This window comes from Melospiza melodia, chromosome 1 (genome assembly GCF_035770615.1).
Source record: "Melospiza melodia melodia isolate bMelMel2 chromosome 1, bMelMel2.pri, whole genome shotgun sequence".
NCBI classification, from domain to species: Eukaryota; Metazoa; Chordata; class Aves; order Passeriformes; family Passerellidae; genus Melospiza; species Melospiza melodia.
Genome location: NC_086194.1, coordinates 174516516 through 174536988, shown reverse-complemented (window position 1 = coordinate 174536988; position 20473 = coordinate 174516516). Strand labels below are relative to the sequence as shown.

At 53.8% G+C, this 20473-nt stretch overlaps 2 protein-coding genes across 2 annotated transcripts; both read left to right on the top strand.

Annotated features, from left to right (window-relative positions):
- The first annotated feature begins 12862 nt into the window (after window positions 1–12862).
- On the top strand, window positions 12863–14317 carry LOC134419530 (erythroblast NAD(P)(+)--arginine ADP-ribosyltransferase-like). Its single transcript, XM_063158908.1, has 2 exons — window positions 12863–13604; window positions 14232–14317. The coding sequence occupies exons 1-2, from the start codon at window positions 12863–12865 to the stop codon at window positions 14315–14317; spliced, it is 828 nt and encodes a 275-aa protein (XP_063014978.1).
- A 3276-nt stretch (window positions 14318–17593) lies between these two features.
- LOC134419483 (NAD(P)(+)--arginine ADP-ribosyltransferase 2-like) lies at window positions 17594–18379 on the top strand. The gene has a single exon (XM_063158769.1). The coding sequence runs from the start codon at window positions 17594–17596 to the stop codon at window positions 18377–18379; it is 786 nt and encodes a 261-aa protein (XP_063014839.1).
- The last annotated feature ends 2094 nt before the right edge of the window (window positions 18380–20473 follow it).

Genomic DNA, 20473 nt, shown 5'->3' with positions numbered 1-20473 from the left:
TAACAAAGATGTGGCTGACCCATGCTGGAAGGGTCGAGGTCATGTGGGGCAGGGCGGGGAGCAGCCCAGCCCAGGGGAAGATGTCCCTGCCCATGGAAGGGCTGGCACTGGACGGGCTTTAAGGTCGCTCCATCCCAAACCATTGCAGAGCCCCCCGGGCAAGGATGGGGCGGGGCGGGCGCTCGGCAGCACCAGCGGCTCGTGCTGCCACTTGCTGTTGGCAGCCAGGGCTGCAGCTGGGGGCAGCGTATGCGCAGGGCCGCTGATTTCCCGGCACTCGCTGCTGAATCCTGTGGACAATTCCTGAACCACAACTGCCAGAATCCCCAAATCCCAGAATGGGTCAGGCTGGAAGGACCCAGAGTGGGCACCAGGCCCAACCTCCCAGCTCAGGCAGCATCATCCCTGAGACCAGGATTGGATCCAGAGCAGCTCAGAACAGGATACGGCACTGGACACAGATCTGGACACAGCACAGGACAGAGCTGGACCTGGCACTCCTGATGCGCCTCGCTGGGCAGGGCTGAGGAGCATGATCACTCCCTGACCGCCTGGCTCTGCTCCTCCTGATGCTGTCTGGATCCCTCCTCACCCAATGGCCGCCCCACCAGCTCCACTGTTCACCCATCAGCAACCTCATGTCCTTCTCCAGAGCTGCTTAAGCATGTCGCCCCCAGCCTGCAGTGGCACTGGGGATTGGACCTGCACTTGCCCTCTTGCACTTCCCCAAATCCCAGCCTATAATGTCCTCCTGAAGTGCTGGATGTGTCGGGATGCTCTGCCTGGAATGGGGCCAAGGGACAATGCACCATTTGTGGCCATCAGGGTTGAATTGAGAGGGCTCTGCTGCTGATTTTGGTGCTGAATTGAGCCAAAACCAGCCCAAATACCCAACCTCAAATCGACAAGTGAGGGTGGATCACCAGTGGTGGGCCAGGCCATCTATCAGGTGGCCCTCGGAATGTCCAGTCCCCACTCAGACAGAGATTCCTCTCCCCAGTTCCTGCTTGAAATGAAATGCGCGTGAGGTTCCTCTTTCAGGAAGGAGATGCTCCCCAGGGTTCCTCCTTAAGGTTGAGAGAAAGGAACGTTCCCACGAGTGTTTTCTGTGGAGTGACATGGAGCCCTGCTTAAGAATGGTCAATTTTTGCTGGCTTTGTTAGAATTATTTAATGCAATTGTTTGTATTATGATTTAATAGATTTGCTTTGCACAATGGCATTGGTGTGCTTGGTGGCCAGAGTGGCTGTGGTAGCCTTGTGGGTGAAGGAGTCTTGGTGATCAAGGTGGTCATAGTGGGGTTGCTGCTTATAGTGACCATGGTGGCCAGAGTGGCTGTGGTGGCCACCATGACCACAGTGACAGTGGTTGTCCTGGTGTCCTCATGGTGGCAATATTTGCCAAGGTGTTCATTGTGGCAGTGGTGGCCTTGGTAGCCTTGATGGCCTCATTTCTCTGGGGGTCCAGGCGGTCTTGGTGATCATGGGGGCCATGGTTGCCACAGTGACCACAGCCACCTTGGTGACATGTTTGCCCTCATGGATCAGACGATCCCAGTGGGCACTCCCATGGCTGCGGTGGCCAGGAGAAGTCCTCCGAGGTGGAAGGTGGCTCTGGGGACGCTTTCCCCCCACGGACAAAGAGGGCTGTCATGGTGTCCTGGGGGAAGTGAGGTGTTTAGGATGTCCAGTGTGTGAGGAGGGTGCAAGGGTGGGTACAGGGGACCAGGGTGTTCAGGAGTGTCAGGGTGGGCTTAGGGGTAATAGAGGTCGGGGGACTCGGGGTGCCACAGGGGTGAGTGGGGCTGACAGTGGTACAGGGACTGTTATGGGAGGGCTCTTGGGGAGAGTCCTGGCCCACCTGCATCCATCTCACATGGACTGTCCCCACAGCACTGCCCCTGGTGGGGTAGAACAGGGTGAGAATGGAGAGGTCCTTGTGCCTGTCCTTCCCTGGCAGGGGCATCCCTGTCCCCTCCTGGATGTGGGCATCTCCATGCCTGTGCCCTGTCATGGGTGTTCCTGTCCCTGTGCCCACAATGGGTGTGCTCAGACTTGGTGTCCCCAGCATGGAGTGTCCGTGTCCCCCACACACAGTAGTTTTCCCTGTCCCCCATCCCCAGTGAGTGTCATTGTCCCCTGTGCCTGATCCCATGGGTTTCTCCATCGCTACACTGGGTGTTTCCCCATGCCCCCAGGCTGTCCCCTCTGCAATTATCTCACAATCACTCATAGTTGTATTTGCTGAAGTTTGCAGTGGAGTGGAGATGGATGTACATCCTCTCCCTGTACTGGGTGACTTCAGTGACCTCAAAGGTCATGAAGGGTGGGGTCAGCACCCCCTGACTCCTGGATTTTCAGAGAAGAAGTGATGTCCACACAGTGGCACGTGTGCACCTCGAACACTGTCTCCTTCCCAAAGACCTGGCAATTTGGTTTGCGCAGCCATGTTGATGTGAATTCACTGAATTGGACCGTGTTGCCACGCTGTCTGTCGAACCAGACCCCACATGCCCACTGAACACGTCAAAACGCTGCCCTTTCTGAGCGTCCCTCAGCATGGCCAGGGGATCCGTCAGCAGGAAATGCAGTATTTTGAAGTGGAAGTTGTCCCGGTATTCCTGGCGGGAACGCCTGGCCACGCACATGGCGTCATTGAAGATGTTGGACATGCCATCCACTGTCTATGCCATGATGGTGGTGGCCTGGCCTGGGGACAGAGGGGTCACAGCGGGCCCCCACATCTGCCACTTGGCCACAGCCTTCACCCAGATCTGGGCAAAGACACAATTCTTGTAGAACTCAGAGCAGTTGAGGGCCGCCAATGTTGCAGTGATGGCAGGGTGACAGCCCTGATACTGGTCATGGAAGGAGTCCCTGGCCACATCCAGGGACACCACCTCCTTGATCACAGTGGCCATGGCCATTGGCAGCAGTGCCAGAATCTGAGCCAGGGGGGGCATAGAGTGGAGAGGCCACAGGGAACTGTGTGGGACACTGGGGAACACAGAGGACACACAGAGGAGACAAAAGGAGGGTTCCTCAGTGAGGGACTGGGGAGGGGAGTGGGGTCAGCCCAGGGGGAAGGGAGGCACTCCTGGCCATCAGACCCCTGGGCATGTCCAGGGTCCCTGATCCCATATCCTGGGTTTACTTATCCCTCTGCAGCATCTCCCAGCCCCAGAGACCCCAATCCCACAGTACCATGGCCTCCAGAAGCCCAATCCTACTCCCATCACTACAAGTCCCTGAACCCCTGCAGGATCCCAACCCAAATCTTGGGGTGACTTCCTGAGCATCCCCCCATTGTCCCCCTAAGCCCGTCCCCAGACACCAATCACACTTCCAGTCCCCAATTTCTTTGCTGTCACCTCAGGACCTCAACACAAATCCAGCATCATCCCCTGCCCCGACAGTGTTTCCCAGCTCCCCCATGACTCCAATCTCAGTCCTGTGATTCCCCCAGTGTCCCTTCAGCAGTGCAACTGCAATCCCAGTCCTGTGTTTACTCTTCTGATGTCCTCCCAGTGCTCCCTGGGACCTCAATCCTGCTCCCAATCCTCTACAAGCCTCTTGTGACCCCAGGCCCCTCTGGGATTTCACCCAAATTCCTAAAGCCACTTCCTCACTGGCCCCATTGCCCCTCAGGTCTCTCTCCCAGATCCAAGTCCTGCTCCCAGTTGCATTACCCATTTCATGTCACCCCAGGACCCCAACCCAAATCTAGGGCTCACCCCCTGCCCCCACAATGTCTCTGTGGAGCCCTCCATGCCCCACTCTGCAATCCCAGGCCTGTGTTCCCCTCCTTGAGTGTCTCCAGTGTTCACCATTCCTGATATAAAATCAGCTGGAGCTAACTCCCTGATAGAACTGGAGGTATCAAAATACGGGAATTCTTTCTCCGCTCAGACTCACAGCAGATCTCTCCTGGTCCTGCAAGTCAGGGAGGGACTTTGCCACAGGGTCTTTATCCATTGGAATTATAAATATTCATTACAATGAGGTTCTTAGCTAATACAAAACTAGCATTTGCCCCATAAATAATCTGCATGGTTCTGCCACTTTTAAGAAAAAAAATTCTATTATCCTGGAAGGTCATAAAAATTTGGTGTCAGGATGTGGTTTTCACTGAGTGCCCCAATATGCCAGATGACCTCACGCTGAACTTTTGTTTTGGGTGAGCGCTGCTCCTCCAGTGTACTAGAACTTGCCAAAAAGCCCTCACTGGGTTTGCTTTATTTGTTACTTCACAGGTTGCAGTAACCTTTGGTCTGTTGTGTCCACACTTTTACATCTTTTTATTGTTTTTCACTAGTTCTTCTTTAAGCCCTATCCAGCACCATTGAGGGATCTGAAACTTTCTATTTTCTGTCTCATTTCTCACCTCCCAGGACCCTATTGAGAGAACACATTGAGAAAATTCATTTTTAGAACTCTCCAGGACCATAAAAGGATTTCCAGAAAGAGGCAGAACCATGCAAATTATTAATAGGAAAGGTGAAGTTTCTGTACCGGGTGAGGCAAAGTGTAATGAATATTCATAATTGTGGTGGATAATACCCCATGGCAAAGTCCCTCGTGACCTGCAGGACCAGGAGAGATCTGCTGTGAGTCTGAGCTGATAAAGATTTCTGGCTTTCTGATACCAGCAGTTCCATCTGGGTGCTCACTCTGGCTGATTTTGGTATCGGGGCTGGGGGGACCCCTGGGCACTCTTGGGGGTGGGCACGGGACTGAGGGATTGGGATTGCGGTGCTGGGGGGAAACTGGGGGAGTCACAGGTCTGGGATTGGGGCAATGGGGGGCTCTGGAGGAAAATGAGGGGGGACATGGGATGGTGGGAGTAGCATTGGAGTGATAGGGGGGCTGGGAAACACTGTGGGGGCAGAGGGCTATGCCTGGATTTGTGCTGAGGTCTTGGGGTGACACCAAAAATTGGGGAAGGGGAGTGGGATTGGGGGCTGGGGATGGGCCTAGGAGGACACTGCGGGGCTCAGGGAGTGACCCCAGGATTTGAGTTGGGGTCCTTTGTCAGGTGAGGGACTTTTAGTCATGGGAGTAGGATTGGGCTTCTGGGGGACCATGGTGCTGTGGGATTGGGATTGGGGTCCCTGGGGCTGGGGGACATTGGAAAGGCATAAGTAACCCCAGGATTCAGGATCAGGGACCCCGGACATGCCCAGGGGTCTGCTGGCCAGGAGTGCCTCCCTTCCCCCTGGGCTGACCCCACTCCCCTCCCCAGTCCCTCACTGATGAACCCTCCCCTTGTCTACCCCATGTCCCCTCTGTGTCCCCCAGTGTCCCATCCTGGTCCCTGTGGCCTCTCCCCTCCATGGCCACCCTGGCTCAGATCCTGGCACTTCTGGCAATGGCCATGGCCACCGCTGTTGTCAAAGGGATACCCCTGGACATGGCCCCTGACTCCTTTGATGACCAGTACCAGGGCTGTGGCCCTGCCATGAAGGCAGGGCCCTCTACAACTCTGAGTTCCAGCAGAACAAGGAGTTTGCTGAGGTTTGGGTAAAGGCTGCAGCCAAGGTGCAGAGTTGGGGCCCCCCTGTGTCTCCTGTGTCCCCAGACCAGGCCACTGCCATCATGGCCTTCACAATGACTGACCTCAGAATGACTTACCTCAGAACATTCAATGATGCCCTGTGTGTGGCCAGGCGCTCCCACCAGGAATATTGGGACAACTTCCACTTCAAAACGCTGCATTTCCTGCTGACCGATGCCCTGGCTACGCTGAGGGATGATCAGAAAGGGCAGTGTTGGAACACGTTCCTAAATGTGTGTGACGCCTGGTACAAGGCACAGTGTGACAACACTGTCCGGTCTGGTGAATTCACGTTGATGGTCCCCCTGATGCCCCTCTTTGTCCCCCAGGTGGGAGCATCCCCAGGGCTACCTTTCACCTTGGAGGACTCCTCCTGGCCACCACAGCTCTGGCAGTGGCCACTGGGATCCTCTGAGCCTCGAGACCACCATGGCCTCCAAGGTCACTGTGGCCACTGTGGCCTCCCCGATCACCAAGACCACCAGGACCCGCAGAGAAACGAGGCCACCAAGGCTACTGTGGCCACCACAGCCACTCTGACCACCATGGTCACTATAACCACCAAGGTCACTGTGGTCACCATGATCACCTAGAATCCTTCAGCCACAAGGCTACCACAGCCACTGTGGCTACCAATACCATTTTGCAATGCAATTGTATTAAAAAATTCAATCAAAACTATTCCATTAAATAAATCTGACAAAGACTGGAAAAAGTGACAATTCCTAAGCAGGCCTCGATGCCACTCACCCCCCCAAAACTTGTGGGAATGTCTCTTTTTCGCAGCCTTGAGGAAGAACCTTGGTGAGCGTCCACATCCTAAAGGAGGAACGTCATACACATTTCATTCCAAGCAGGAATAGGGGAGGGGAATGTCTGTCAGAGAGGGAAATGGACATTCCCATGGTCAGCTGATGGATGGCCAGGCCCAGCTCTGGTGATCCACCCTCACTTGCCAGTTCAGGTTTGGTGATTTGGGCTGGTTTTGGCCCAATTCAGCACCAAAATCAACAGCAGACCCCACTCAATGCAGCCCTGATGGCCAGAAATGTGGCATTGTCCTTTGGCCCCATTCCAGGCAGAGCATCCAGCTCATCCTGTACTTCAGGTGCAACTTAAAAGCTGGAAATTGGGAGGTTCAAGAGGGCAAGGTTAGGTTCTATCCCTGGGGAGGGATTGTCCCCAGTGCCCATCCTGGCTGGTGGGGACGTGCTGGGGAAGAATCTGGGGATGCTGGTGGGTGACCAATGTAGGGGGCAGTATGTCCTTGGGCCAGGAGGGATCCAGGGGGCATCAGGAAGAATGGGGTGAGGAGGTCAGGGATTGATTGTGCCCCTCTGTCCTGCCCAGTGAGGCACATCAGGAGCACTGTGACCAGGTCTGACCAGTGCCGTGTCCAGGCCTGAGCTGCTCTGGACCCAATCCTGGTCTCAGGGATGACACTGCCTGAGCTGGGAGGTTGGGCCAGGTGCCCCGTCTGGGTCCTTCCAGCCTCACCCATTCTGGGATTTGGGGATTCTGGCAGTTGTGGTTTGGGAATTTTCCACCGCGGGGCTGCAGCGAGCGCGGGAAATCAGCAGCACTGCGTATGCACCGCCCCCAGCTGCAGTCCTGGGTGCCAACAGCAGGCGGCAGCACGAGCTGCTGGCGCTGCCGAGCGCCCGCCCCATCCCGGCCCCGGGGGCTCTGCAATGGTTTGGGATGGAGCGACCTTAAAGCCCGTCCAGTGCCAGCCCTTCCATGGGCAGGGACATCTTCCCCTGGCCAGGCTGCTCCAGGCCCGGCCCAGCCTGGCCTTGGACACAGCCAGGGATGGGGCACCCACAGCTTCTCTGGGCAGCCTGTGCCAGGGCATCACCACCATCACAGGGAAGGATTTTATAGGACAGATGGGTGGTGATGTTTTTGAAAAATGACTCAAATGTTTGGGGGTCTTTAGGAGAAATTGTTGTCAGTGTCTTCAAAATGGCTCTTGATATCTCTGCATGAGAAGACATGAAGTTTGCCACAGAACCGTGGTGGTTTGACCAGAATGTTTGAAGTCCTGAACTTTCAGCTAATAAGAGGAAAGGGTCCCCACACAGTCAATTCCATAACCCAGACAGCCTGAACTTCTGAACTTTGGGAGACAATGATAGCTTCAATAGGTATGTGGGTTAGGGGGTTTGGGACAGCTGCATCTTCCTGGTACCTCAGTGTCCTGGTTTGAGATGAAATGAGTTTTGTGTGATGTTGTGGTTAAACCAATACGTGATCAGGTGTGAATATTGGCACCTGGTGTGGCCACTGAGGACATGGATATACCTCTGAGAGCACAGGGCAGGGGGTTAAAAGCAGAGAACTCCCAGGAAAACTTTCTTTTGGTTCCCGTCAGTGAAAGTTTCAGACCTCCCTTGCCCAGCTGCTGTGGGCTGGGTGGGGGAGGGGAAGCCATGCAGCTGGGTGAGGTGAGCCAGGGCCCTGCTGATGGAAGGGTGGAGGAGCATCAAGAGTCATTGGTCCCCAACCCCCCCATCCCCACCATCCCTGGAGGAGAGAGAGAGAACAAGCTGGTGCCTATGCCTGTGCCACCATGCAATTTGATAGCACAGCCGGCGGAGAAGGAGAAGGGTGGGGTGCAGTGAGAAGGTGCCCAGCAGGGCAGCATGGGAGTTCCAGACAGGCAGAGCCTGAGATTTTTAAGCCTTTTCTTGGATGATGGAAACCTTACAAATGCTGATCCTCCTGAAGTTGGATGAGAAGGGAGATAGAGATGAGATCAGAGGAAATGGGCCACAAGAGAATTGGAGAAGAATCTTGGGTGAGATGAGGTGATGGAGTGGCCTTTGGCTGGACTTCTCTTGTATAGCCATGGACAGAACCATTTTTTCCTGTGACACAGAGATGGCATCTAGGGGGAGGCAATGTCTTGGAGTGTGTGAACAGAGTCAGTGGGTGAGGATGGTGGTGGTGGTGCCCTCTGTCTTCAGGGAAGAAGATGATCTCTGTTCTTGACACCCCTCGGCCCCAGGGGGTGAATCTGGAGGGGACTGGTGTCCTGAAAGTGAGAGACTGTTGCTTTTTTGGAACTGGGCAAAGCATCCTTAAAAAGAGAACCCTAGAAGCATTCTGGTCCATGTGCAGTTGTGAGAGCACTGGGCATGGAAGGAAGATGTCACAAGGGCAAATGATCTCTGGGCGGTGCCATGTGTGACATGGAAACACAAGAGGTTTCAACTGTGTTTCCAGGGGAAGCCTATGGCACAAGAGGGCATCCTCTCTTCGTGATGAAATGAGAATTGGTTATCTGAAGGGTGATGAGAGACTGAGAGTTGATTACCTGAGGGGTGCTAACTGAATTGAGAGTCCAAGGCTTTGTCTTACTGTGATGTGTTGGAAATTGTGGGGAGGTAGAGGAATATTTTTGGAAGGTTTTCATTCTGAGTTCTGTGTTTCTTTTACATATTGTAAGTTAATAAAGATTTTTTTTCCTTTATTCCTAAGCTGGAGCCTGCTTTGCACTGTTTCTGGTCACATCTCAGAGTAGACACTAGGGAGAATATATTTTCACTGGGACACTGGCATTGTCCCAGTGTCAAACTATGACAGGGATCTCAAACTTTCTATTCTCTCTCTTATTGCTGACCCTCCAGGTCCCCAATCCCACCATCCCATATCCTCCCAGTTCCCCCAGTCCCACTCCCCACTGCTCACTGAATTGCAGTCACACCTCAGATACCACTTGGGGTCCCCTATTCCCCTATCAGATGCCATCTGCAGAGGATCAGCAATGGGACATCACACCATGGTCAATATGATCAAGTGAAGTCAAATTTATTACAAGAACAAACTGTATTTATGCTTTGTTCTACTGTTTGCCCCTCAAGCTAATGAATTATTGGTTTAGCCTAGCTGTGCATGCATTTCAAGCCTTCAGTTGATGGGTTAGTCTTCTTTCTTCATGCATCTCGCTGTGGGTTGCTATTTTGCCTTCATGCACTCTGCTGCGGTTTTGTGCTCTGTCTTAGCGTGCCCCACATCCTGGACATGTTTTTCTCCTGAGGAGGCTCTTCCTATTTTCAAGCTATGGGGGACAATGTGAAATTCTACTCAGACCCCATAAAGGCTGGCTTGGGCACTGCATCCATTTTCCTGCAAAAACCCCTCAACAGACATCCCTGTAGGCACCTTGAGCCTGGGGATGATCTCCTGGGGAAGTGTCTGAGTGACTTCCCTAGCCTTGTTGGTATAACAGAAGAAGTTCTGGAACCCCAAAAAAGGAATCCACCAAAACCATGAGATACCTGAGCCCATGTTGCCATGGTAGCTCAGAAAAGCCATTTGCCAGTAATCCCCAGAAGTGTTTCGTCTTTCAGTGACGCCTGGAGGGAATGGTTTTGAATTCAAAGGGTTTTTTTGAAAACAGATCTGGCATTGCTCTGTAACATACCTGACTGTTTTGTCCTACAGACACTGAGGATCTGAGGCTGCAGACCTGTCCCCATCTCATCAATTCCCCAGAGATTTGCTGGTGCTTTTCTCCTTTACAAATTACAGCATCAGTTGGGGAGGGCCGGACCTGGCTATTGGGAGTTACCTCTCACCTACCCACCCATCCACCCTCTTTATTGTGTGCTTCTAGATAAGCAGCCAATTTTGAATTTGCCCAACTCTATCCAGGCCTCACCTCTGGCAGTGAAATTCCTTTCTCAGGAATTAAGACCAGGATGCTTTGTTGCGGAACCTCTTGTGCAGCTTTAATGCAAGTCTATTTTTCACAGGGATTTGTCAATCCCCAAACTGATGTGCCCTGGACTGTATCACACTCACTTCTTTGGGCCGCTGGATAGTAGCTAGGACACCCAGCGCCTGCTGCTGTCATTGATACACAAAAAGCTGAAAGGAGAAGAAATCCCATGGGAGATGTGGACATCAGGGCCATCTCTGAGTTACAGAACCCATGTCCTTTCTCAGGAGTCCAACTCAAAGATCATTCTGGGTGTCCTGTGGGGTGTTTTTTCAAAAAAGTTGACATCAGCCAGGATTGGCTCAGATGTCTTTGGGCCATAGCAGCAACAGTACTCCTCATTCAAGAGGCCAGGAAATTCAATTTGAGACAAAACTTTATGGTATATACTCTGCTCGCTGTAACTGCAAGAAGATGTGGAACAAGGAGCAGAACTTGACATATTACAAAGAGCTCTAGAATTGGCAGTGAGAAAAAGAGCAAACATAGGAACTCACCATCTGCTTTGAACATTGCTCATGTCCATGGAGCCATATACAAAGAAAGAAGCCAATTAACAGCACAAGGATCTCCAATTAAATGCAAAAAGGAATTATCATCCCTCCTTGATTCCTCCTAGCTGCCCAAAATGTGGCTGTACTACAATCCAGGGCACACCAGCTTGGGGATTGACAAATCCCTGTGAAAAATAGACTTGCATTAAAGCTGCACAAGAGGTTCCGCAACAAAGCATCCTGGTCTTAATTCCTGAGAAAGGAATTTCACTGCCAGAGGTGAGGCCTGGATAGAGTTGGGCAAATTCAAAATTGGCTGCTTATCTAGAAGCCCACAATAAAGAGGGTGGATGGGTGGGTAGGTGAGAGGTAACTCCCAATAGCCAGGTCCGGCCCTCCCCAACTGATGCTGCAATTTGTAAAGGAGAAAAGCACCAGCAAATCTCTGGGGAATTGATGAGATGGGGACAGGTCTGCAGCCTCAGATCCTCAGTGTCTGTAGGACAAAACAGTCAGGTATGTTACAGAGCAATGCCAGATCTGTTTTCAAAAAAACCCTTTGAATTCAAAACCATTCCCTCCAGGCGTCACTGAAAGACGAAACACTTCTGGGGATTACTGGCAAATGGCTTTTCTGAGCTACCATGGCAACATGGGCTCAGGTATCTCATGGTTTTGGTGGATTCCTTTTTTGGGGTCCAGAACTTCTCCTGCCACAACAACAAGGCCAGGGAAATCACCCAGGTACTCCTCCAAGAGATCATCCCCAGGCTCAAGGTGCCTACAGGGATGTCATCTGATAACGAACCCAGTTGGTATCTGAGGTGTGACAGTAACTCAGTGAGCAGTGGGGGTGGGACTGGGAGAAAGTGGGGGAACATGGGATGGTGAGATTTGGGTCCTGGGGGGTGAGCAGTAGGAGAGAGAATAGAAAGTTTGAGTTATCCTGAAGGTGCTGCATAGAGCTTAAAGAAGAATGAGCAAAAAACAATGAATGGATGTAGAAGTGTGAGCAGAGCCGGGCAAAGGTGGTTGGAACTTGTGGAGAAAGAGATAAAGGGCACTCCTGTGAGGCGTTTTTGGCAAATTCTTTAACACAGAAAGAGCAGCAATGTCTGCCAAAAGTGAAAGTTCAAGCTGAGGTCTTCTGGCATATTGGGGCACACTGAGAAAACTCATTATTAGAACTCTCCAGGACCATAAAAGGATTTCAAGAAAGAGGTGGAGCCATGCAAATTATTGCTAGGAAAAGTGCTGTTTCTGTGCTAGGTGAGGGACACATTATAACGAACATTTGCAATTGTGGTGGATGAAGACCCTGTGGCAAACTCCCCCGTGACCTGCAGGACCAGGAGAGATCCACTGTGAGTCTGAGCTGATAAAGAATTCCAGCTTTCTGATACCTGCAGTTCCATCAGGGAGTTCACTCCAGCTGATTTTGGTATCGGGCCTGGGGGGACAGCTGAGGACACTTGGTGGGGACATGGGACTGAGCAATTGGGATGGCGCACATGGGGGGACACTGGGGAGTCACAGGTCTGGGATTGGGGTAATAGGGGGCTCTGGGGGAAAATGCGGGGGGACATGGGATGGTGGGAGAGGGATTGGGGTCATGAGGGGCCCTAAAAGACACTGTGGGGGAGAACGTGATGCCTGGATTTGGGTTGAGGTGTTGGGGTGACACCGAAGAAATTGGGGAAGGGGAGTGGGAGTGAGGTCTGGGCATGAGCCGAGGGGGAGAATGAGGGGCTCAGGGAATGACCCAAGGATTTGGGTTGGGATCCTGCTGGGGATTATGGAGTCATGGCAGTAGGATTGGGCTTCTGGAGGCAGGAAGACATGGTACTGTGGGTTTGGAATTGGAATCCCGGGGGCATGGAGACATCAGAGACGCATAAATAACCCAAGGATTTGGGTTTAGGGACCCCAGACATGCCCAGGGGTCTGCTGGCCAGGAGTGCCTCCCTTCCCCCTGGGCTGACCCCACTCCCCTCCCCAGTCCCTCACTGATGAACCCTCCCCGTGTCTCCTCTGTGTCCCCTCTGTGTCCTCCAGTGTCCACACTTGGTCGCTGTGGCCTCTCCCCACCATGGCCCCCCTGGCTCAGACCCTGGCACTGCTGGCAATGGCCATGGCCACCACGGCTGTCAATGTGATCCCCCTGGACATGGCCCCGGACTCCTTCGATGACCAGTACCGGGGCTGTGGCCCTGCCATGACCGCGGCACTACCAGCCCTCAGCCGCTCCGAGTTCGAACAGAATGAGAAGTTTGCTGAGGTTTGGGTAAAGGCTGCAGCTGAGTGGCAGAGTCGGGGGCCCCCTGAGTCCCCTCTGACCCCAGACCAGGCCACCGCCATCATGGCCTTCACAATGGATGGCCTCCGCAGCGTGTTCAATGATGCTGTGCGTGTGGCCGGGCGCTCCAGCCAGGAATACCGAGACAACTTCCACTTCAAAACGCTGCATTTCCTGCTCACCCAAGCCCTGTTGATGCTGAGGGACACTCGGGAACCGCAGTGTCACATCATGTACTGCCACGTGGAAGGTGTCCAGTTCAAGGCAGAGCCCCGTGACTTTGTCCGGTTCGGTCAATTCATGTCAGCATCACGGATGGAAAGAAATCACAGGTACTCTGGGAATGATACAGTTTTCCATGTGTACACGTGCCATGGCACAGAGATCCAGCTATTCTCCCACTCTCCTGGTGAGGTTCTGATCCCACCCTTTGAGACCTTTAAGGTTGTCAACGTCAGCAATATAGGAAAGGGGAGGAAGATTCAGCTCCGCTCCAACGGGACCTCCAGCAACTACAACTGCGAGTGGCTGCAAGGTTACACCACAACCTGGGGGGATGGAGACACCCACTGTGGCCTTGGGGACACCCATGAGAAGGCACAGGGACAATGGCACTCACTGGGCCTGTGGGACAGGGACATGGCCACCCACGGTGTAGGTGGGACAAGGACACCCATGGCTGCAGGCAAGGACAGGGATATCCAGTTCTGGGGACACCAACTGTGGACAGGGGACACTCAGGACAGGGCACAGGGGGTGGGGACAGTGAGTGAGGGTTTGACAACAGGGACAGCCCTGCCAGGGGACAGCAGGGACAGAGACAGGGATGTCCCCATTCTGATTCTGTCCCTCCCCACCAAAGGCAGTGCTGTGGGGATGGGCCCTGTGTGCTGGATGTGGGTGAGCTGGGAACCCTCATATCCCTTCCTGAAACCCTGTCACACCCTGTCACCCACCATGGCACCTCCTGACTCCCCCTGACCCCTGTTGCCTCTAAGCCCACCTTGACCTCCCCAGGCCCTGTACCACCCTGTGCCTCCACTGACACCCTGTCACTTCATGGCCCCCATCTCTCCTGTCACCCCTAACCCTCCAATATGCATGTCCCCAACCCCCTCACTCCCCACATGGTCCCCCTGATGTCCCTCTCTTTGTCTCACAGGTGGGAGTGTCCTCAGGGCCACCTTCAACCTCAGAGGACTCCTCCTGGCCACCACAGCCTTGGCAGTGGCCACTGGGATCCTCTGAGCCACGAGACCACCATGGCCTCCAAGGTCACTGTGGCCACTGTGGGCACCATGATCACCAAGACCACCAGGAACCCCAGAAAAATGAGACCACCAAGGCTACCAAGGCCACCACAGCCACTCTGGCCATCATGGTCACAATTACCACCAAGGTCACTGCGGCCACCGTGATCACCTAGAATCCTTCAGCCACAAGGCTACCACAGCCACCGTGGCTACCAATACCACTTTGAAATGCAATTGTATTAAATAATTCAATCAAAACTATTCCATGAAATAAATCTGACAAAGACAGGAAAAAGTGACACTTCCTAAGCAGGTCTCAATGTCACTCCCCACACCAACGCTTGTGGGAATGCTTCTTTTTCACAACCTTGAGGAAGAACCCTGGGCAGCATCCACATCCTAAAGGAGGAACATCATACACATTTCATCCCAAGCAGGAATAGGGGAGTGGTATCTCTGTGTGAAAAGGTACTGGACATTGCCAGGGTCAGATGATGGATGGCATGGCCCACCACTGGCGATTCACCCTCACTTGCCAATTCGTGGTTGGTGATTTGGGCTGGTTTTAGCCCAATTCAGCACCAAAATCAACAGCAGACCCCTCTCAATGCAGCCCTGATGGCCACAAATGTGACATTGTTCCTTGGCCCCATTCCAGGCAGAGCATACTGCCATAACCTTTACGTCAGGGGGATGTTAAAAGCTGGAAATTGAGAGGTTCAAGAGGGAAGGGCAGGTCGTGTCCCTGGGGAGGGACTGTCCCCAGTGCCCATCCTGGCTGGTGGGGACCTGCTGGGGCAGCTCTGGAGAAGAACGTGGGGGTGAGTGGCCAGTGGAGCTGGCCATGTGTCCTTGGGCCAGGAGGGATCCAGGGGGCATCAGGAAGAATGGGGTGAGGAGGTCAGGGAGTGTTTGTGCCCCTCTGTCCTGCCCAGTGAGGCACATCAGGAGTGCCATGTCCAGGTCTGGGCTGCTCTGGACCCAATCCTGTGCTCAGGGATGACACTGCTTGAGCTGGGATGTTGGGCCAAGTGCCCCGTCTGGGTCCTTCCAGCCTGACCCATTCTGGGATTTGGGGATTCTGGCAGTTGCGGTTCGGGAATTGTCCACGGGAGGGCAGCAGCGAGCGCGGGAAATTAGTGGCGCTGCTCATGCACGGCTCCCAGCTGCAGTTCCGGGTGCCAACAGCAGGCGGCAGCACGAGCTGCTGGCGCCGCCGAGCGCCCGCCCCGCCCCATCCCGGCCCCGGGGGCTCTGCAATGGTTTGGGATGGAGCGACCTTAAAGCCCGTCCGGTGCCAGCCCTGCCATGGGCAGGGACATCTTCCCCTGGGCCAGGCTGCTCCAGGGACCGCACAGGCCAGGGATGGGGCAGACACAGCTTTTCTGGGCAGCCTGTGCCAGGGCATCACCACCATCACAGGGAAGGATTTTATAGGAAAGATGGGTGGTGATGTCTTTGAAAAAGGACTCAGAGGGTTGGGAATCTTTAGGAGAAATTGTTGTCAGTGTCTTCAAAATGGGTCTTGACATCTCTGCATGAGCAGACATGAACTTTGTCACAGAACCCTAGTGGTTTGACCAGAAAGGTTGGTAGTCCTGACCATTCACGTAATTAGAGAAATGGGTCTTCACAAAGTCAATTCCATAACCCTGACAGCCTGATCTTCTGAACTTCGGGAGAAAATGACAGCTTCAAGGGGGATATGGGGTAGGTGGTTTGGGACAGCTGCACCTTCCTGCTACCTCAGCCAATGTGGAAAGGATGAAGGCAACATGCGGACAGGAGTTTGGGATAAAAGGAGGCTTTGCTCTCTGAATCCTCGAGAGAGAAACCCCAGAGGGATATGGCTGTGGAAACTCTGTCCCTTTATTGGAATCAAGTTTTAAGATTGCTGTGAGGATCCTTGGCTTTTCACAGTGTGGCTTTTCCCCGCATACTGAAGGTACTGGGTAGAGCCTAAAGTCTGACTGGCAAAAATGATGAAAGGTTTTAAAAGTATTTACAGAGCACAATAAACATGGCTCAAAGCAGTGGAGAAAGAGAAAATGGGGAACTACAGAGGGGTTTTTTACGAGTTTGGTGACACAGAAGGAACAGCGCCACCCAAAAACCGGAAGTGTGGGTGACGACATCTGGAATACTGTGACAATAAGTGAAAATGACCTCCAGATGACTTCTTAGGAATTCTCCAGAAAAATAAAAGAAGAGGCGGAGCCATGACACTTATTTACAGGAAATGTGCGGGTTTTGTATTAGCTAAGAAGCCTATTTTAATAAATATTTATAAGTACAGTGGATAGAAGTGGCAAAGTCCCTCTGAGCTGCAGGGCCAGGAGAGATCTGCAGTGAGTCTGAGCTGATCAAGAATTCCAGCTTTTTGATACCTCCAGTTCCGTCAGGGAGTTCACTCCAGCTGATTTTGGTATCAGGGGCTGGGGGCACCCCAGGGCACACAGGGAGGGGGGGAGAGGAAAACGTTACATCGGTACTGGGGCGCTGGGGGACACTGGGGGGACTCTGGGGGAGAATGCGATGTGGGGTTGGAGTCCTGGGGGTCACTGGGGGGACCCTGGGGGAGAATGTGATAAGGGGTTGGAGTCTTCAGGAAGCTGGGGAATGCTGGGGGACATGCGACTGGGGTTCACAGGGCTCTGGGGGGCAGCAGGGGGGAACTGGGAGTGTGACTGCAGCCATGGGAGGGCTGGTGGACACTGCAGGGTGCAGAGGGTGATCCTGGGATTTGGGATGGGGTCCTGGGGTGTATAATTTCCAATAACTCCAAAAGGGGACACCGGACTGGGAATGGGAATGGGGTCTCGGGATGGGCTGAGAGGGATACTGGGGGTTCAGAGAGTGACCCCAGATTTGGACTGGGGTCTTGAGGGGGCTGAGGGGACCCCAGGGGAATGACCCAAAACTGTGGGAGTGGGATTGGGGTCCCTGGGGGGACTGGAGGACACCAGGGCCCCCAGGAGTGACCCCAGGATCAGGGTCTTAGGAAACATCCTGGGATCTCCTGGCCAGGGTGACCCCCTCCCTAGGCTGACCCCACTGTCCCTCTCCAGCCCCTCCCCAAGGAAGCCTCCCCATGTCCCATCATGTCCCTCAGCATCCCCCTCTGTCCCATCAGTGTCTCCTGGTGCCCATCAGTGTCCTCCCAGCCTCCCCTGGTATCCCCCAATGTCTTTCCTGTGTCACACAGTCTGTCCTCTGTGTCCCCTCTGTGTCCCACAGTGTCTCACACTGGCCACTGTGGCCTCTCATCTCCATGGTCCCCTTGACTCACACGCTGGCACTGCTGGCAATGAGTGTGGCCACTGCGGCCATCAAGGTGGTGCCCCTGGACATGGCCCAGAACTCCTTTGATGACCAGTACCTCAACTGTGGCCCTGCCATGACTGAGGCCTTGCCAGCCCTCAATGTTTCCGAGTTCCAGGAGAACAAGGAGTTTTCCCAGGCCTGGGTGAAGGCCACGGCCGAGTGGCAGAAGCGGGGCTCCTCTTCATCCCCTCTGACCAATGACCAGGCCATTGCCCTCATGGCCTACACAATGGGGGATGTGCACAAGCAGCTCAACCCGGCCATGCGCGAGGCTGGGCGCTCCCGCAAAGAATACCGGGACAACTTCCACTTCAAAACACTGCATTTCCTGCTGACCCAGGCCCTCCAGAAGCTGAGATGCCCTCATGAGTGTCAAGATGTGTTCCGTGGGGTGAGGACAGTCCAGTTCAATGTGACACCTGGTGATAAAGTCCGCTTTGGTCAATTTGCTTCATCGTCTCTGGACAAAACGGTGGCCCAGGGTTATGGGAACGTCACAATGTTTGAGGTGTACACGTGCCATGGAGCAGATATCCAGAAGTTCTCCTTTAATCAAAGTGAGAAGGAGGTGCTGATCCCACCCTTTGAGACCTTTGAAGTCACCAAAGTCACCAGGGAAGGGAAGAAGGTGCAGATTGTGCTTCGCTCCACCGGGAACTCCAGCAACTACAACTGCGAGTGGCTGCGAGGTGACATCATGGGAACAACCTGGGGGGATGGGGACACTCAGTGAGGGTTGGGGACAAGGACACACGGTGCTGTGGACACCCATGACCCAGAGGAGACAGGGACACCCACTGTGGCTGGGAGGCAGGACACCCAAAGCTGGGGACAAGGTCAGGGACAGCATTGTTTGGGCACAGGGGTTGGGGACACCCAGTGGCAGGTGAGGGGAACAGGGACATCCAGTGCTGGGAACACCTACTTGAGTTGGGACAACAAGGTTGCCCATGGTTGGGCACAGAGGAAAGGGCTCATTATGGCCCCCTCTGATCTCACAGCCTCAGGGTCCCCCCTTACCCCTGTCCCTTTCCCCATGGCCCTCCTGACCCAACTGACCCTCTCATCCCATGATCCCCCTGACCACTCTCTTTGTACCCACAGGTGGGAACCTCCATAGGAACTCCCCCCAGCTTGGGCGGCTTCTCCTGGCCACCATGGCCATGGCAGTGGCCATTGGAACCCTCTAAGCCACGAGGCCACCAAAGTCACTGTGGTCCTGGGGGCCACTGTGGCCAACATGACCATGAAGGCCACAAGGACCCCCAGGGAACTGAGGCCACCAAGGCTACCGAGGCCATTATGACCACTATGGTCCCTTTGTCCCGTGTGACCACTGTGGCCATTATTACCACTACAGCCACTGGGGCCACTTTGGCTTCTATGACCAATCTGGCCACTCTGGGCATTGGAACCACCATGGTCAGCATGGCCATTGTGCCCATAGTGACCCATGATGTCTCTGTGCCCACTGTGGCTACTGTGGTCACTGTAACTACTGAGGCCACTGTGGCCAGTGTGGTTTCCAAGGTGACCAAGGTCACCGCAGCCACCATGGTCTCTGTGGCCACCATGGTCACTGTAACAAGGTGTCCATCTAGGGGAAGCCCCTCTGATAGCTGCCCAGTGAGGGAGCAATGCCAGGGCAGCAGGGCCAGCACAGGGGGCTGGAGCAGCCAGAACAGTGCAGGAGAGCAGAGATTGGCCAGTGCCTGGGGCTACTTGGGCTCTTCCCAATAAAGGGGTTTGGGAGTGGCAATGCCATGGCCACCTCCTAGCGCTCCTTGGCTGCCTCGCCTGTTGCATCAATAAATTGCTGCTTGCTCACATGCCGTATAAGAAATGTATCAAAAACTTGATCCTTGCTCTTCTGGTGTATCAAATGTTTATCAGAAATTTGATCCTTGCTTGCCTGGTGTATCAATAGTTTAGCAAAATTTGTTGCTGGCTCACCTGATGTATCTGCTACAGCTTCTATAATGTCTCTCCTGCAGGGCGCCTCATTTCCTGAAATAAAACCTTTCCTGGAGTTTTTGTTAGAGGGAACTTAAAGGTTTATTTTTCAAACCTCGATCTTTAAAGAGATGCTGGAGAAATGTTCCTCCCTATTTCCTTTTTCACTGCAGCCCCTCACAAAGGACCTGGAAGGGCTGGAATGTGTCCAGGGAAGGGATGGGGCTGGGGAAGGGTTTGGATCACCAGGAAGGGCTGAGAGAGCTGGTGGAGGCTGTTCAGTGCAATTAAAAAGGATGAATAATCTGTTTGGGACCAGTTACAAAATTCCTGATCTGAGCTAACACTTCAGAAGAAGAATTGGGAGGAAAAAAAAGAAAAAGAAACAGAATGAAGAAGGATAAACAATAAAATAGATAAATGGGGACAGAGGCAGCACCACCCATTTGTTTAGGAAAAAAAACCTTGATGTTTCACTCAGGAAACTCTTTTTTCATTCAAATCAGGGATTTTCCCTCTTTACCCGCTCATCTCCTGGAGTTGTGGTTCAAGAATTGTCCACAGGAGGGCAGCACCGAGTGCCGGTAAATCAGCAGCACTGCGCATGCGCCCCACCAGCTGCAGTTCCAGTTGCCAACAGCAGGCGGCAGCACGAGCTGCTGGTGCTGCCGAGCGCCCGCCCCATCCCGGCCCCGGGGGCTCTGCAATGGTTTGGGATGCAGCGACCTTAAAGCCCGTCCGGTGCCAGCCCTGCCATGGGCAGGGACATCTTCCCCTGGGCCAGGCTGCACAAGGCCCTGCCCAGTCTGGCCTGGGACACGGCCAGGGATGGGGCAGCCACCTCTTCCCTGGGACAGAAGGATAATGTTGGTAT

Bases quoted from the DNA above. Each gene is read 5' to 3' on its own strand.
- LOC134419530 (XM_063158908.1), top strand. From the start codon at position 12,863: ATGGCCCCCCTGGCTCAGACCCTGGCACTGCTGGCAATGGCCATGGCC. The intron at 13,605-14,231 runs GTTACACCACAA...TTTGTCTCACAG, and splicing joins CAACTGCGAGTGGCTGCAAG to GTGGGAGTGTCCTCAGGGCC.
- LOC134419483 (XM_063158769.1), top strand. From the start codon at position 17,594: ATGGTCCCCTTGACTCACACGCTGGCACTGCTGGCAATGAGTGTGGCC.